Genomic DNA, 17,512 nt, shown 5'->3' with positions numbered 1-17,512 from the left:
CGGATTGAAAAAGCGATTCTGCAGCGCAGTGCAGGCTGTTTTCCTCGCTCAGCCTGCAGGAACAACAGGTTTCTCCCCTAAGGGCCTCAAGAAAGGTTCCGTCGTTTTTCTCCAGGGGAGAAGAGATGAGAGGAAAGGAGCTAACGGGGTTCAATAAAGTGGGAGGGGGTGGGAAAATAACTCTTCCCCCTGCAGCCAGCCGGTTTTGAGGTTTCTCAATTTTACGGGCCTGACACCGAGATGGGATTCTAGAGTAAAACAATAATTGGGGTTTGGCTCAATTAGACCTCTAGCTGCTCATCCTACTCCCTTCCCAGCGTTAATTATGTGCCTTACCTTGTGCCTCTCTCCTGATTTCTGGCGGCTGGATTTTCGTCTTCCCACCGCTGACTCACTCTGTGTCATGGTTCATTCAGCTTCTCTACATTAAATTATTACTGCGACACGGGGCTAGCAGACACAAACACATCGCTCCTGATCCAGTTCCTATATCTGGGCCTGTGCTCAAACTGTAATTTATTTGCCAAGTCCACTCAATACCCTAAATATTAAACATGGGACAACAGATTGGTGATGACAACAAATAAACAGTGAAAAGAAAACAAAAGGGCTGCTGCAACAGGTTTTTGGACCCTAAACAGGACTTGATTTGAGGATTTCATTATTTGATCATCAGAAAATCAAAGCAGTAAATGTGATGTGAAGCTGAACCAGTGGTTTTAAATGGGAGAGTCCATTTCTGAGCTCATAAAACATTTGTGGTGGTTATCTCTGCAGCACGTCAGCCCACTTTGTCAGGTTGGCCTGGTTTTGAGAGATTGAACAAATGAGCTCGGGATGCGTGGATGCTTGGTTCCCCTAGTGCTGATGAAATGTGTGGATGCTGGAGCGTGCCGGGCATCTGTCGGCAGACACAGAATGACATGACTGACAGACGTGCGCCAGGGAGGCGGAGGGCAACAACACAACAGTGATTGAATAAGATTCAAGCTGCTCATCCACTGGGGACACTGGTGTCTTAGTGATAAAGGCTCTTAAGCCCTGCCCAAAACACACAACTCATCCCTCACTCCTCTCAAAGCAGCCTGGGTGGGTCCCAGGCAGTCCGCCTCCTTATGTGACGGAGGCGGTCACACATTGCTTTGTTTCCTCTTTGTCTTGCTCCTGGTTTCCCCCAGACGCTCTGCTGCTGTCAGACATTCAACTCGTTCCTGATGCCAGTTACTCATCACTGAGGATGTCAAAAAGGCATCATTGCTGAAGGTGAAAAAAAACTGCATCCATTTGGGAATGTTAGAATTGACTAGAATTGACTTCTGATATTAATCAATTATCAAGGTTTGTGCTTACTTCTCAGTATATTGTCAAACACATACGTGGTCATGTTATACAAAACTGTAACGCAATGCATAAATCTCAAATGTGGATGGATTTCAACTATCCACACTATTAAAAATGAATTCAAGCGATGCCATAGAAGAACCATTTTTGGTTGCATAAAGAAACAATAGAGTGTGAGGGGTAAGTGAGTGTGAAGAACCTTTACATAGGTAAATTAACCTTTATATGGGCTTCTTTAAACCTTTAAAGTAAAAAATATTTTTGGACGCGGACATGGTTCTTCTATGGCATCACCCAGACAAACTACAGCAAGTTATTGTAACACTAAGCACCTCTATGCCATAAAGGATTCATCTTTGGCTCCATAAGGAGTCATGTACAAGGTGCCTGTACAGTGGATGGGTGTGTGAAGAACCTTTAAACTGGTAAAGGACCTTTACATCAAGTGAAGATTTGAACATGGTTCTTTAAGCAATCAAAAGTGGTTAGTCTATGGCATAGCTCAAAGAACCCATTGTAGCGAGTTTATTTGTAAGAATGTAGATCATGAGGGCAGAGCAGTGAAAATGTTTGAACACCTCTTCATTTTTTTAACCCCACATTTTTAACTTAAATATCAGATAATTTTACACATCAGAAAAAAAAACATGCAATAAAAATGCAATATCTTAAAAAGTAGTGCTGTTTGTAGATTTCTGTCAGGTTTTCTGTAATGTTCTATTTCATAAAAGTCTTCTGAAATACGTCCCAACGTATGTGCACTCAACATTTTAATGGACTAGTACCTGGTATTGTAAAGAATATTAGGTAACCTAATTAACTGGCAGTTCATCCAGGGTATGCAATAAGGGTGAGAACTGCCTGTGAGTTAAAGTAATCTGTGTAGTGTCATTACAGCTCAATTTATTTCCTTCCCAATTTTATATTTCTAGCCAGTTACCCAACCCACTACTCTCCCTCATCACGTGTAGGGATCCTGGCATTGGGAGTATGAGGACTGACACATGCCTATTCTGACACAATCAGCATCTTTTCCACCTGCTGCCAATGCAATGTCACCAGTCAACCAACACACTTGGAGGAAAGTGCCGGGTACCCAGCTCTGGTGCATGAACTAGCAGACGCTAATGCCAGCCAGCATCACACTGAATAGCAAGGTCTGTTGTGCTCTCTTGGGCTCAAACTGCTGATTACAGGCAGCATGACCCAGGCTTTGAACCAGACAGAAACATTTTCTGAAAAAAAAAAAAATGACAATCTGTGTTTTCCACAAGTATTGAGTGTATAGCACATTTTGACCCTGTCAAAATGATCAAATGGTATCCTGGTGGAATATAAGATTTCTCTGCCTTCTCTTTATAAAGAACTTCAGTCTTTCTCAGGTCAGAGATTTACATGCTAATTGTCACGGTTTCATGTTTGAACTTCCCTCAGCCCAGCAGCGAGGGCTTCATAAAATCTCATTACCATTTTTCATTAGAGATATCAAAGCAAAGGTACTGAAAGTGAGAGATCAGCAAAAAGGTAGCATAAGCTGTTAGCTTTGTCTCCTCCGTCTTGTGTGCAGCACACGAGACTGCGGGATCAGCGCTGTCTGCCTGGTATCGATCAGACCAGAGTCTCTGAATAGGTGCGGAGGGAAATCCCCAATGGACATGCCACTGTTGCTCTAACCTCCAACCCCCCCACCCCTCCCATCATTGACTCACCTTAACCGCTCACACTCAGGATTAAATGAGAGGTATTGAGCTCCTTGCGTGCCTTTGCCCTTACTGACTTTAAGTCCCGCTGCTTCTTTTGCAGGTTATGGGATTGGCCTGCCCCAGAACTCCCCTCTCACCTCCAACATCTCGGAATTCATCAGCCGCTACAAATCAGACGGCTACATGGACATGCTGCACGACAAGTGGTATAAGGTGGTTCCCTGTGGGAAGAGAGTCTTTGCAGTGACAGAGGTGAGAAATGCAGTTTCTGCATTGGGACTGCAGGAGAACTGTGTTTAACAAAACCTACTGACATCATTCAATCATCCTTCTAGGTTGCTTTTACTCCACCATACATCATATGTCTAAATATTTGTGCACACTTTGTGGAATGAATAAATGCATTCAGCTACTTTGAGTTGCACCCATTGCTGACACAGATGTGCATATGCACACATACAGCTTGTCTAGTCCCTGTAGTGAAGTGTTGCCAATAGACATGAACCTGCGGGCACCGTGCCTAATGACAGGCATGGGCTAGATGGGTATAAAGTCCCCCAGCATCTTGACCTTACTTATGCTCTTGTCGCAGAATCCCCACAGCAATCCTTCAAAATCTAGTAGAACACATTCACTGGACAGTAGAGACATTTACTCTAACAACAGTGTAGTTTAGCAAGCAGAGAACTTATATTATATAAAAGTGTGGATAATAATCTATTAATAACGTAGAACACCGGTGTATCTCCAAAATGGCAACTTTGGAAGGTAGCAGTCCATGTAAAAATATGGAAGTCATTGTAAAATGATTTTATTCCAAGTAATTTCAAAGCATTTCTATTGGTCCGCTCTTCATGAATTTTTGCAGCAATGTAAACAAACAACTACTAGGTTCCATGTTTAAAAATGAAAAATACAATGATATAAAGAGTTTTTTTTTATGTAATGATATGTTTGTTCATAATTATGTCGTTTTAATATGAATTAACTATGATAATTAACTATCATTTATGATTGTGTATAGTTCTGTTATGTAGAAACTATGTTTTTTTATATTTTTGCCATGTTGTTTCATTTTTTTAACATCAAAAGCAAATAGGAAAAATCTATACTTCCTGTCAATACATAAAGTAAATGGAGCTTAAATCAGGCCTGAGAACTTTTTGTTCAAGGCTAACCCAACCCACAGCGCCACAGGGAAGCTGACCCAGAAAATTCTGTCTGAAGCTGACCCAAAACAGCCCAAAGTGCAGAATAAAAGCTCATATTTCTAATGATAGTCCTGTAAGTTCTTTAGTTGATATGATGTCAAATGGCATTGTTCACCTTCCAGATTTTCCAGACCCATACAATTGTTTAGACTTCTAAGTTCATTCCTATTTGTACGTCCTTGAACTAGCTAGCTAATGTTTACTTCACCTTGAGTTCACATCTCTCTTCCTTTTTTTCCCTCTTGCTCAACTGCTTTCGCTGTCGATTTTTTTTGCAACTGTGGTACATTTTCAAAGAAACCCCAGAAAACCCATCCCAGGACCAGACTGTTTTGGAACCTGCGGCTGCAGTTTGAAACTTTGTCTTTGCAAATTTAGTGGGTGGAGTTACTGGTTATGATACTGAGACAGCTTGTGACTTAGCCCACAGTCTTATTTCATAGTTTGTGGGTTGGTAGACACTCCAGATATCCTAAATGTATGTACAGAAGCACTGAAAAAGTGAGTTAGAGATGTATAGCAAAAACGACAAGTCTAATGAGAGATAATAGCCCTAGATTCAAAGGGTCACATCCTAAACACCAGACTATCCACTTCGACTACACACTTCTGGGATTACTCTACCATTGACTGGTTGAGGTGGTAATCCCATGTGGCATGTACAGCATATACCTGCTTTTAATGTACATGTCTACCAGAGCTTCTTGGTTGCTTTGCTTTAAATCCTGTAATGAATTCATGAATAAGGAACAGGTAGCACATGGACATTCCTTTCTCCTGCACAGGCAAAAGCACAGGCCTTCTGTCCTGAGCCACTGGGCCATGTTATTGGGCAATTAATTGCTGTTTAATCTGATCAAACAAAGCTAATGGGCTGTTTTAAAGAAAGACTGGACTGAAGACATAAAACATTATAATAAAGCTAAGGCTTCAACCATCTGGACTGGGAAGCAACGCTAGACCCAGGGTTCCAATTATCAAATTAAAAACCAATGTCCTTTCTTCCCTTTTTTTAAAATAACCCCAATGGAGTGTGCAAATGTTTGCCTTTTCCATATTTTTCACGCTTACTTTCATTATCTGCGCAGCGTATGCTTTATTCTTCAGTGGGTAGCCGAGCTTGAGTTCCTTTGACATATTGATTTGCCTCAGCCTTTACACTGAGTACCCTTGTATCATTATCTCTCAGGCTGTCAGAAGTATGCTTTGGATCAGGTGAAAAAAGCCTTCAGAAGATTCCTGACTAAATGACATGTTGAGATGTGCCTGACATCTGCTATGGGAACCGGTGGACGGTTTTGAACTTCTTTCCTTCCAAAAAAACACACGTCCCGCAGTGTGCACTAGGAAGCTCGTGGTGGGGCACGCGCTGCTCTTAATTTGGAGGGAAAATTAGCATAGCCTCGGTTGAAAAGATTACCCTTCGTTTCCATTTGAAATGTTCCTGCTCAGAAAGCATCAGCAGGGAGCTGAGGGACGGAGGCGCGAGAGCAGAGAGCCGGGAGCTTATTCAAGCCACTGTAGAGGTTCAGCGTTTTGAATCGAGCTGACGAGCTAACACCTCTTGTATGCATTAAGAACTAATGGGATGAGCCACTGTATTCCCCAGCAAGATGTGCTCGGGAGCCACCAGGGACCCCGTGTTCACGAGACGTTCCGCACAAGGAAGGGCTCTTTGTGCTTTTACCGGAACAGTTCACAGGCAGGGCCAGATTAAGATCATTTGGCACCCCTGAGTGTTAGAATTACTGTGCCCTGTCATCTCACAAGCTGAGAAACGTGGCATACAACATTTGACTTAAAGAACTATGCTAATCTCACACTCTAAATCCATTGATGAAAACTTAACATGAGACGTGGTGCGAGACCAAAATGGTACATAATTGTACAAAACTATTGTACATAATTAAATGTAATGTAAAAGGTGGTAAAAGGTTACTTGTGAGACACTTAAGACACTTAACACACCATATCTGCCAGTATTTCATGCCGTTGTATTCCCTGAATGCACACTCAGCAGTACGGTGAATCTTACCTTCTTCAAGGTGTCTCTACATAAAAGCTGGAGAATGCTTTTCAGTGAGCGATGGACACAGCATGGTCTGCAATAGCACATGCACACGTAGACCAGCCTGATCAGCTCATTTCTCGCCTCTTCCCTTCACTCTGTTTATGTTTAGTTCTGCTGTGGTGCAGCCTGGGACTGCTGAATCTGTCAACCAGCCATGTCTATTAGCATATTTAACAGAGTGCTGTGGTCGAATCAGTGAATTTGTTTAATTTAACCGTTCTTCAAACTCTCACAAACATGGTTCTTTATGGATCCAGAAATGGTTCTTCTATGGCACTGATCAAATAACCTTTTAAAGCACCTTTATTTTCCAGAGTGAAACATAAATGTGTTATTTTATACATGTTCCCTGGGACTGAAGTCATACACCCAAGTCATATATCAACGTACGTCATTTTCCACAATTATATTGGACACTTTTCCTGTCTTTTCTTTTACAGAATATCTAAACTGAGCTAATGGTAGCTCCTCAACTAAGGCTTTGTTGTGATCCCATGGATAGACCAATGAAAGAGGATAGACCAATAAAAGAGGATAGACCAATGAAAGAGCATTAGTTGCCTTGTGAAAATCATTAATGTCTTGTAGTATGCCTAAATTCCTAGGTTTATTATTCAGCTATCTCTCCTAATGCAGAAACTATTATGAATTATTTGGTTATTGCTGAGCATTGTGGAATATTGTGGAGTTCTGCAGGGTTCTATTTTGGGGCCTATGAGACTGATGGAAAATATGACGGTAGTGTAGTTATAACAGTGACAAAGTGTGGGCTTAAATACAGGGTCTAAGGGGTTTAAGCAATTCATTGATTTAGTCTTTTCCCACATTGATGCCACAACCGCCAAATTATTATTATTTAATTTTTTTGGTGCAACCTTTTTGGTGCTCCCAGCCACTGGCTGCCCATGGACATGCACCCTTGTTGCTCATGTGGAAGATCCAGCCTTGTTGACAGAAAGCTTGCTCTGAGATCAGAATTCATTTTCTACAACACTGTCAGTACAGAGCTGAACCCAGGCAGTGTTGTGCGATAGGGGAGTCAGACTAAGGCATTATCTGGAGTGCTGGAAGTGCCCTTGGGAAAGGCAAGTCAGTAGGCTACTCGTCTGCAGTCTCCCTGAACTTCTCTTCCTTACCAGATGCCCTTAGGTCAGAACATTCTCAGGAGAGACTCAGCTCTTACACTTTCTGAGAGATTTTCTTTTCATTTATCTATTTTTTTTTCTTTCCTCCTCTCACTTCTTTTCTTCATTTCCAGGTTGCGACAGAACAGAGTAATCTGTGACGCCGGCAACTGCGAGACGGTTCATGGTCAACATTTTAATTAAAACAGGCTCGTGCTGCTACTGTACGCCCCCAAGGATGTATTTTCCTGTTTCTGTCAACTGTCCAAGCTAATGTGGGCTAAAGGATTCAATAGACGTCAGTAGTAGTTGTGCGTCACTTAGTAGCCAGAGACATGCCCATGTAAGGAATTCCAGCTCTAAGCAGTTTTTCTTTAGAGGGTTATAGAAGGCTGTTTTTTTGCTGCTCTGAGGGAAACAAAAAAGTTTGGGGGCAGATATGTTTTGTTTTGTGTGCATTTTCTCTTTTAATATCTCAGGATCTTCTGAATTACACGTTTTTAATGAGTCAGAATACTAATACAGCTACATCATTGCTTACAAGCAAGCTATCCCTCCTTTCTATTGAACTGACACTTCTTGAAAGTAAGGGTGTGTAAAGGTTTGGGTCTGGACCAAGCAAGACAATATTTGTACTTATACTGTAATTTATACTTATACTGTATACTGTAATTATACAGTGTTATATTTTAGTCCTTGCCGTCGAACCAAATAGGAAAAAAGGTGACGTATGACGCAAGTATGACAGAGGCCTGCATAAGTAGAGGTCTGCGTTGGTTCATATAGTGTCCATGGGTACTGCCTGATCCACGCAATAACTAGTGGGAAAAAACGTAAACCTTAAATCTGACTTACTAAATCACATCATCTTGATATCAGTATTAAACTACAATTTTGATGATATACACATGCAATAATTAATGGTACTGTGGCAGAATGAATGCGATTCTAATGGCGGTTAGTTTTGAAACACTGTGTAGTGTGGTAGTGTGTGGTTTGGGACACAGCCCCGCATCGGACGGAAGAAGTTAAAGCATAGAAACGTAGGCAGGTCTGCATGGAGACTCACCCATGATGAAGTGGGCAGTTAGGGACAGCAGGGTTGAGACTAGATTTTGCAGGCTGAAGTGAACCCATGCCTGTGCACAACTCTTGATTGGTTTGGTTCATTTAGATGCTGTTGGTTCGAATAGTGTTCATACTTCCACATACCACACTAAAGTTTGTTTAGGAACGGGCCGAGACCCACCTGTGAGCACCAGAGTTCAAAAGGCGGCGTTCACACTTACTCTAACGTACTGCACTAACAGAGCAATCACACCAGGGTTCGTTTTAATTGAACCAAAGCTGAGAAGTGTAAACAGACCCTAGAGTCAAAAATGTTATTAAAGAATCTAGCAAAGAAAATGTGTGAAGAACCGTTTAAAGGTTTAAATAAGTGGGTATAAAGGTTCTTTATCAAATTAAAGGTTCTATATGCTCACATCACTTTTACAAAAACATTTTTTGTGGAACCAAAAATGGTTTCCTTTGAGATCCTTTGAGCAATGCCCTAGTGCACTACTAAATTCCAACACCAAGGCCTATATGAAACAACTCCAGCTATTCAACCTTTACTGTACTACAGCCAAAACAATGTAACTACCACCAGCAGGCAAGGTGGAAGGCTATCATTTATATTTTCCAAATTCTAAGGGCTTTTATTGGTCCTGAACGCTGTGCAGAAGCACCTGCTTTATTCAAAAGAAGTTAAAAATCCGTAGGGGACATTATCCGCTGTGGACATTTTCAAGCTTCAAGACGGCCGCCGGTTTTCAGAAAGCACACCGAGCAGCACGCCGACTGATGTGAGCGTGGCTTCTTTTTCAATTAGCTGAGATGATTTTTTTTTTTCAAATTCCAATTAGTTCAAGTCAGTAGGAATCCTTCTCCATCAAAGCCAGTCCTGGGAGGATTCACTCGAATCCCACTTTAACGACAAGACCTCAGCTGCCCTCAGAAATGGAAGGAATACGGTGCCCCCTGCTGTCCGGCCAGGGCATTAAACCCTCTCCGTACAGACACTTCAAAGGGTACCTTTTTTCCTCAAATGGATTTTCGGCTTCACGCCTGCTGACAAAAACAAGACAGCTGAGAAAGACTGTGTCACAAAGCCTTCTAACCCCCTGCATTCATTCCCTAGCTTATGTCACACATTTGCTGGCATGCTGGTTCAGAGAGGGCAGGAGAAACCATACAGACATTTCATTCACACAGCTTTTGCAGTGCTACGGGGGGCCTTTTGAAGGTTCCTGTTTAAAATAGTGTGTGTGTGTGTGTGTGTGTGTGTTCTCTCCTCTGCAGACGTTGCAGATGGGCATTCGCCACTTCTCAGGGCTGTTTGTGCTGCTGTGTGTGGGCGTGACGGGGGCGTTGCTCACTCTGGCCGGAGAACACGCCTTCTACCGTCTGGTGCTGCCTCACATCCGCCGCCGGCAGAAATTCAAATACTGGCTCCACACCAGTCAGGTGAGACTCAGTGATGGAAACTTCTCTGGAAACTCTCCGTTTCCATCAAATTAGGTAAACCTCCCTCATGCCTACACTCAGTGGCCACTTTATTAGAGAAACATTAGACTTTCTCTAAAACAGTGGTCATCAGTGCTTCTCTTAGAGGTCTGAATTCATGCAATTTTCACCACCAACCCAAAACTCACCTATTCACCTCAACCACTGATGTACATGTACCAGCACCACACATGCTAGCATCTAAAAATAAGAATTATAATAATGCTTATAATAATTTTTCGGGGCAGCTGTGGCCTAAAGGTTAGAGCGGCAGGCTTGAGACCAGAAGGTATCTGGTTTGATCCCCTGGACCAACAGGACAGGGGAAATAGAAATAGCGCCCTCTTCTTTCTCAACATTCACAGCTACAGTGCCTATGGGGAAGGCACGTAACCCACCAACTGAGGTGGCTGCCCCAGATTTACCACAGGTAGGTTAAATGCAGAGGCTAAATTCCATTGTACTGCTGTATATTCTGTCTATAATAAAAAAAAATAAGAAAAATAATAATCGGCAAATAATATCTGGTTAGTAGCATTCCTGTATTGGTCCCTTTGTAAGTAATTTTCATGGTAAACGTCACAGATTGGCTTAAATATGAATATTTACCTGGAAATAGTTTAGATTCTACTTTAATTTCTAACTTTAAATGTATGCAAGATGTAATTTTGTAATTTTGACACCCCCAGTATAAAAACACACTGTGTTGGAGGGAATCTAGTAATAACTGTCTGGATTCCCAGGCTCTGGTCTCGGTTAAACCAGTAAGAGTAAGAGTGCCACCTGGTGTTTAAATGAATGCACTGAAACATGAAATGTGTGTCAGTCAGTGTGTGTCAGTCTCTCTTTCTCTCTCTAATAAGAAGAAAATGACTGCAGTCTCTTGTGTAATATTGATTTATAAATGACAAAAAAAAACACACCGCTGATGTATTTCATTTCTCTGAGATAATTGTTTGTATTGCAGAAAATCCACAGAGCACTGAACATGACCTACGAGGACGTGAAAAGGCAGAGGGCCAACACAGAAAAAAGGTATCAGCTTTATTTAACACGGCCATTTCACTCCAGTACCTCCAGTGGCTTCCGGGTCTGTACACGTGTGCCTGTGCCTTGTCTTACCCTGTGAAATTCAGAGGACTCCTGTGCAGTAGATATCTGCAACATGCTTCTGAAGATTCACCTAAGATATTCTTTCCTGATTTTTATAAAGCCTCAGTAGCTAAAGCATGAGAATAGCTTGTCTCTACTTTAAATCCTCGCTGCTTAATTACTGTCGTCAACTCTGAGAAGCGTTGAAACCTGCTAAACAGTGAAAACAGGATAAAGAGCTCAAAACCTCAGCAAAAATGATTTTCAGCAAAATAACACAAGTTAAAAAATGAGCAGCATTATTATTAAACTAAGGGATGTTATTTATTGTGTATACCAAACAGTATTAAATGCATCCAGTGTTAGCAAAGCTATCAAACCATGCTTAGGCTGTGGCACCCGTCTCCATCTCGATCTGAAGCTCCCCAGGATTTTGTGCTACATCATAATTTAATCCACTCCCCAATTCTAAAGAGTTGCAACAAGAAAGACACACACACACACACACACACACACACACACACATATATATATATATATATGTGTGTGTGTGTGTGTGTGTGTGTGTGTGTGTCTTTGTTGCCAATGTGGCCACATACACTATACATCCAAATGTTTGTGGACACCCCTTGTAATGAATGCATTCAGCTACTCTTCAAGCTGCAATCATTGCTGCCACAAATGTACAAATGCACACATACACAGCTTGTCTTGTCCTTATAAAGAAGTATTGCCAATACAACAGGACTCTCTGGCGCAAACCTAATGATCCCATTCTTAATGCCTAATGTGTGGTAGAGGGGATAAAGCACACAGTGAACCTGTGTTTCCTGGAATGATGGATGGTGCTCCATCCAATTCTTTTGGAATGAGTTGGAGAGTTGGGGACGAGGTGGGGTGGTGATAAACCAACATCCTGTCCTCACTTATGCTCTTGTCGCTAAATGCAATCAAATCCTCACAGCAATGCTTCCAAATCTAGTTGAATACCTTTCCTTTGGCAATAGAGAGAACCTCTTTTTTAATACCCTAGGTTTCAGAAGAAACAATAAATCCCAATGTCCCAATACTTTTGTCCACATAGTGTAGCTTGGATTGTGGATAGGTTTACAAGGTGCCAGTCTTAAGTTTGAGGTGATACAGTTCTAGGCATGACTGGAATGCAAGTGTTTAAATGGGTGACTCTTTTCACTGCAGCGCCACCCTGTGGCATGTCATTGGTACAGCCTTAGAGACACTGAAGGTAGGAATGTATTATTTTGATGCTGAAGTAGGCAAAAATGTGGCTAGAATTTGGAGGCTTTCAGGGGTCATAATAGGTTACCTAGGGAATCCTGGGTTCTGCATTTCACACCTTATTTCACACCTCTATATGGTTTGAATGTAGCATAAACTTTAGATGCATTCCTTTAGTGGTTCACGTTGAAGCCTGGTGAGCTTTGAGAATGAATTTCACTCTGAATTCAATTTATGTCATTTTAGGAAGTCCTATATTTTTATGTTTCTTGTTTTATAGTGCAAATCCTTTCATTTTATTGTTTACCTAAACTAAATTCAGACACTACTGTAATGTCATGAAGTATACAGTAATTATAACCAAAAAAAGTTTGTAATTCAAGAGGGTAGTGGTAGTGTAGAGCCAGGTCTGGCAGTACCGGAACAAAACAGTCGGAACAGGGCATCTCAATACATAGGAAAGAGAGAGAGAAAACAGAAAAAAAGGAAAACAAAAGGGGTTAGGAGGTGTGCAGTGAAACTTGGGGGGATTACAGTGGGACAAGGCTGATCCAGAGGGTAGACAGGCACCAGCACCCAGCCACGAATGGACTCGCATCCACAGCAAACAGACAGCAGGGGCAGCTCAGCACATGGGGGAGAGAGAAGAAAGGAGAAAATTAGGAAAGGGATTTAGCAGTATGAATATGACTGGTGTAGGGCCTGTAAAAGGAGTAGAAAAGAAAGACAACAGTAATGATCAGAAACAGAAAGCTGTAATCAGAGCAGTACAGAACCATGTTCGTACGAAAACAGGCTTGTAGTTAAGGGTTTGTGTTTAATCTACCATGTTGAAACAGTAGCAGCTGGCTCTCTGCTGTTCTACAGTGATTACTCCTAGTAATAATGAAACCTGCCTCATCAGTGCTCTTTACAAATGAACTATCATCTCGCAACATGATTAGCTGATTACATAATTGTGTGAATGAGTAGGTGTACAGGTGTTGCTAATAGTGCTTTCTGCGTGTATCCTCCTGCAGTGCTGTGAATAAGCACCCGGGGGTCTCTACTATATTTTGTTTATCTGCCAGTTAATGGTTTCAGATACGACCTGAGTCCCGACCCGAGTAATCACAAAACACGGTTTTTGTATGGTCATTTACATTTAAATGACTTGAACCCCCCAAAAAGAACTCTTTTGGCTGTATTAAAGCAGTTCTGCAAAGAATAGTGGAGCAAAATTCTCAATGAAATGATTCTTTAAGAACTGTGTTTCCTGAAGTTGTGCTTTGCATTGTACTGTACTGTGAGGGAGCTTCTGAAACCATTCAGTCACACCAATATGCAAAAACAGGAAATCAGGAGGGGGCGAATACTTTCCACAGCACTGTATAACTTGCACACACAGGGAGAGAGGGCTTCTTATGGTGTGGTTAAGGCCTGACATTTTTTTTTACATAATTATTCATTCTTGTTGGATCATCAGAATCCAAAGAATCCTCAGATCACACACATTTACAAGGGTAAAGCCACGTCTTGGACTACATTTTACTTTCAGTGGAGAATCTCCATTCAGAACGCTGTATAGTCCAGGACTAGGCTTAAAGCCTGCCTGGGAGGCCTATCATTTGGTTAAAGCAGTGATCTTCAACCCTGCTCCTGAAGAGCTACCTTCCCACAGACTGTGGATCCAACACTACGGCTCGGCTTGACCCACCATCCCTTAAAATCCACGGAAGACAAGCGTCCAGGCTTTTATCTGTCCTGGCACCAAAGTGGTGGAACGAGCTTCCCCTGGGTGTCTGAACGGCTTGCTGTCTTCAAATGCAGACTGAAGACCCTCCAAGAATACTTGGGCGAAGAGTAGAGTACTATGGTCTCCATATTGACTTGTGTTTAGTAGTGTCTAAACTTAGAGGTATCTTTGAATTTTTAGCCTATTTAAACAAGCTGAGGTTTTTCTAAATAGGGTAAATAGCAAAGCACTTTTGTAAGTCGCTCTGGATAAGAGCATCTGCTAAATGCCTTAAATGTAAATGTAAATGTAAACACTACGGTCGCCCACACCACCGCCTCCAGGAGTCTTTGATTGGCTGAATGGGGTGTGTTAGATTTAGGCTACAGGATTATTGGAGATCACTGGGTGAGAGGCTTATTTGCATATGGCACACCTTGGTTACTACAGTATCTGAACACTGACAATGGTGATTTTTTCAATTGTTTATAACAACTAACTAGGATTTTTCTCCCCATAGCTGTAATATTCAAAAGGCACAGCCCCCCCAACCTCCCCCTCCGGCCCCAACAGTATCCTTTGCAAAGTGGAACAACGCAAGCAACCAGGCAGCCAAAGAGACCAAGGACAACAAGAGGGTTCACTTCAATCTAGAGACCCTCAACACCCGCCGCCTCCTCGCCCGAGTGGTGGCGGAGGGAGGTCAGGGCAGTTCTGGCTCTGGTTCTGGGGCCCCACCCGGCTCTGGGACTCCATCTAGTGCAAGTCTTTTGTCGAGAGTGTGTGAAAATGGTGGGCCAGTGCCTCTGCGGCCCTCCACACCACTTCCTTCGTCCCCGCCTTGCTTGGCGAGCCCTCCTCAGGATGGAGAACTGGAGGAACTGCAGGAGAAAATCGAGGAGATCCGTGGTCAGCTGAGGGCGGCGCTGGCCCGCAGAGCCCAGCTCCAGACCGCTCTCGCCAAAGAGAGGGCGGCAGCGGTGACGACCGCAACTTCCGAAGCTCCGCCAACGGTCACCGCCACCATCTGCCGCTCCCTCGTCAAAGATCCCGAGGGGAAAAGGTGATGTCACTTACTGGAGTGAAGGACAGTGTGCTGTGAAGGACAGAAGGCTCTGGTATTTGTTGTGTCCAGAAGCTGGTGTTGTTTCTGGGGGGTTTTACAAAGAGGGGACTTAATGCAGTGAAAAACAGAAGACTTTGACAGCTATCATATCCAAAAGGCTTGCACTCATGCCTGGGATCCTCTGCAGTCTTCATGCTTTGGCATCATCAAGCCTGGGAATCGTCTTTTCCGCTTAGAACGATGGCAGCTGGACGTGATGTGGCTTATTTTATAAGTAAGTTCAGAATGAACTTCAGGGTCTTACCTAGAACCCCTAACAGAGAATTTTTAGCCATGTAGGCCAGCTGAGGCCTAGAGAGATGCACAGGCCTCTGGATATAAGGCAGGAGGAATCAGCATGGCTGCTCCTCAGTGGCAAGAATGCACAGAATTAGCCTTCTACACCCCAAGAGGACAATTTGCTCTACTCTTCAAATTTGTTTCTGTCTGATTTTTTGGTGGTTTATGAGAGTACCAGTTTAGCGGTTTGAAAAATGGGACCTAAAATGACAATCTGTGGCACCACAATGTGACAACCGGAGATCCAAAACAAAAAAAGTTTGCTGGGTTTTAGATGATTTTGTTCAGTTCTACAATATTTGATCTGAAATTACAGTATTGTTAAATTGGCCTGAATGTTTTTCACAAATAAAGTCTAATGTAAGAATGACTAGAGGAACTTTTTGTGACCATAAAGTTGCATCCTGACTGAGGCCAGAAAAAAAGTTATTTCAGTGGTTAGCATGGTGGGTATACCCATAGCCCTCCATGTGTCAGACTGGGGTTTGAGTCCCCACAAGCACACAATGCTGTAAGTCATAACACTGCAGTTCGTTACAATTAGATCCTGAGTTGCTTTTGGTAAGAGCTTCTGATGAATGCCAGGAACGTCAGGCCAGGGCAAATTGTAGGGTCAATTCAATTCAAGCAAAGCTCCAAAATCTAGTAAAAAAAAACCTTGCCTGGACAGTAGAGTTACTCCAACAAAAGCAAGATAAACTGAATCTTTTGACACTCTTGATTTCAGAATAAACTGAATAAGCAGGTGCCCCAATACATTTGTCCAGTTTTTGGGGTTTTTTTTGGCCGAGGGCACGGCTTGGACACGTACAAGCATCTTTTAGTTCTTTTAGTTCTTTCAGCCCAGTCTTCCATGCAGAAGTCTTCTAGTTCTGTGAGACTCATGAGCCGTCCTGCATCCACATCTCTTTTAAGGCCAATTCACAGATTGCCAATGAGGTTTAGGACAGGGGGCCGAGGGGGCAATAGCAAAACCTTCAGCTTACACCTCTTAAGGTAGTCTATTGTGAACTTTGAGGTCTGCTTAAGATCATTATCCAGCTGTGGAAGCCATTGTTTTTTTTTATCTTCATTGTTGTTTAAGACAGTGTGATTTATACTTCCAGATTTTGCTGATATTTAATTGAACCCATTGTCCTCTCTGCCTGTGAAATGTGCCCCATATCAATGGCTGTTGCACAAGCCAATGCTCAATCTACTGTACTGCTTATCAGCTGGAGTGTTTTTTTTTTCCATGACACTCTGCACCCTTTTTTTTTATCCAAACATACCTTTGCTCATTGTGACCCATAATACGTCTGGACTTGTTTTTAAAATTCACCAGAAGGTGGCTTTCCTCTGAAGACTCATTTATGTATCACTGCACAGTAGAACGTGGCACCACTAGCACTAGGCCAGTCTGCTAGATCTTCCTGAAGGTGTTTTGCAGTCAAACAGGGATCATTGAAGCAATTCATATGTTCTCTCAGAAGGGTTCCCAAACCTTTGCATGCCACTCTTTGATTCATCTTCTTGTTTAAGTACTTTTACAATCATGATACAAGTGTGTTAGGTTGTGCTCCACTCTCCGCTCTTATTAGTTGATTAGTTCAGGTGTGTTTAAGCTGAGAAAACTCCACAATCTGTATGACCAGGGTACTCCTGGATCAGGTCTGGGAACCTATGCCTTAGAAGAATGATCACCGCTCAGTTAAAGACTTCCTGCACTCAAGACTAACTCTGGTGACCACCCGGAGTCATGACCCTGAACACACAGAGTTGATCTTTCTTCCAGTAGCCTCATGCAGCATTCACTCTAGTTTAGGGCAATGTTTCACAGGCCATTTTCCATGACTTCCATACATGACAACATGTATACAATGACCTTTCATTCTGAACTAGTTTTCCACACATGGTTACTGGATGTACTCTTAAATACTAAATGCAAATCTGTTGTATTAGATGCAAATGCCTCTGTCAGTCCTTAGGTGTATTTCAAATATGAGGCTCATTGGTTTCAGATCTTCCTACCACTGGCAACGGGACAGTCTAGCGCTACTTGGTATTAAGTTAAATCATGGCCCTTTTA

The 17,512-nt window shown here is 42.5% G+C and overlaps 1 protein-coding gene across 1 annotated transcript in view; it reads left to right on the top strand.

Moving 5' to 3' along the window:
- Positions 1-15,770, top strand: part of grin3bb (glutamate receptor, ionotropic, N-methyl-D-aspartate 3Bb) — a 95,756-nt gene extending 79,986 nt beyond the window's left edge. The window contains 4 exon segments of the mRNA XM_072660165.1: positions 3,145-3,296; positions 9,794-9,958; positions 10,965-11,032; positions 14,560-15,770. Coding sequence (XP_072516266.1) covers positions 3,145-3,296; positions 9,794-9,958; positions 10,965-11,032; positions 14,560-15,106 — 932 coding nt within the window. The 3' untranslated portion in view covers positions 15,107-15,770.
- The last annotated feature ends 1,742 nt before the right edge of the window (positions 15,771-17,512 follow it).

This window comes from Salminus brasiliensis, chromosome 17 (assembly GCF_030463535.1).
Source record: "Salminus brasiliensis chromosome 17, fSalBra1.hap2, whole genome shotgun sequence".
Classification (NCBI taxonomy): Eukaryota; Metazoa; Chordata; class Actinopteri; order Characiformes; family Bryconidae; genus Salminus; species Salminus brasiliensis.
This window is presented reverse-complemented; position numbering and strand designations above follow the sequence as displayed.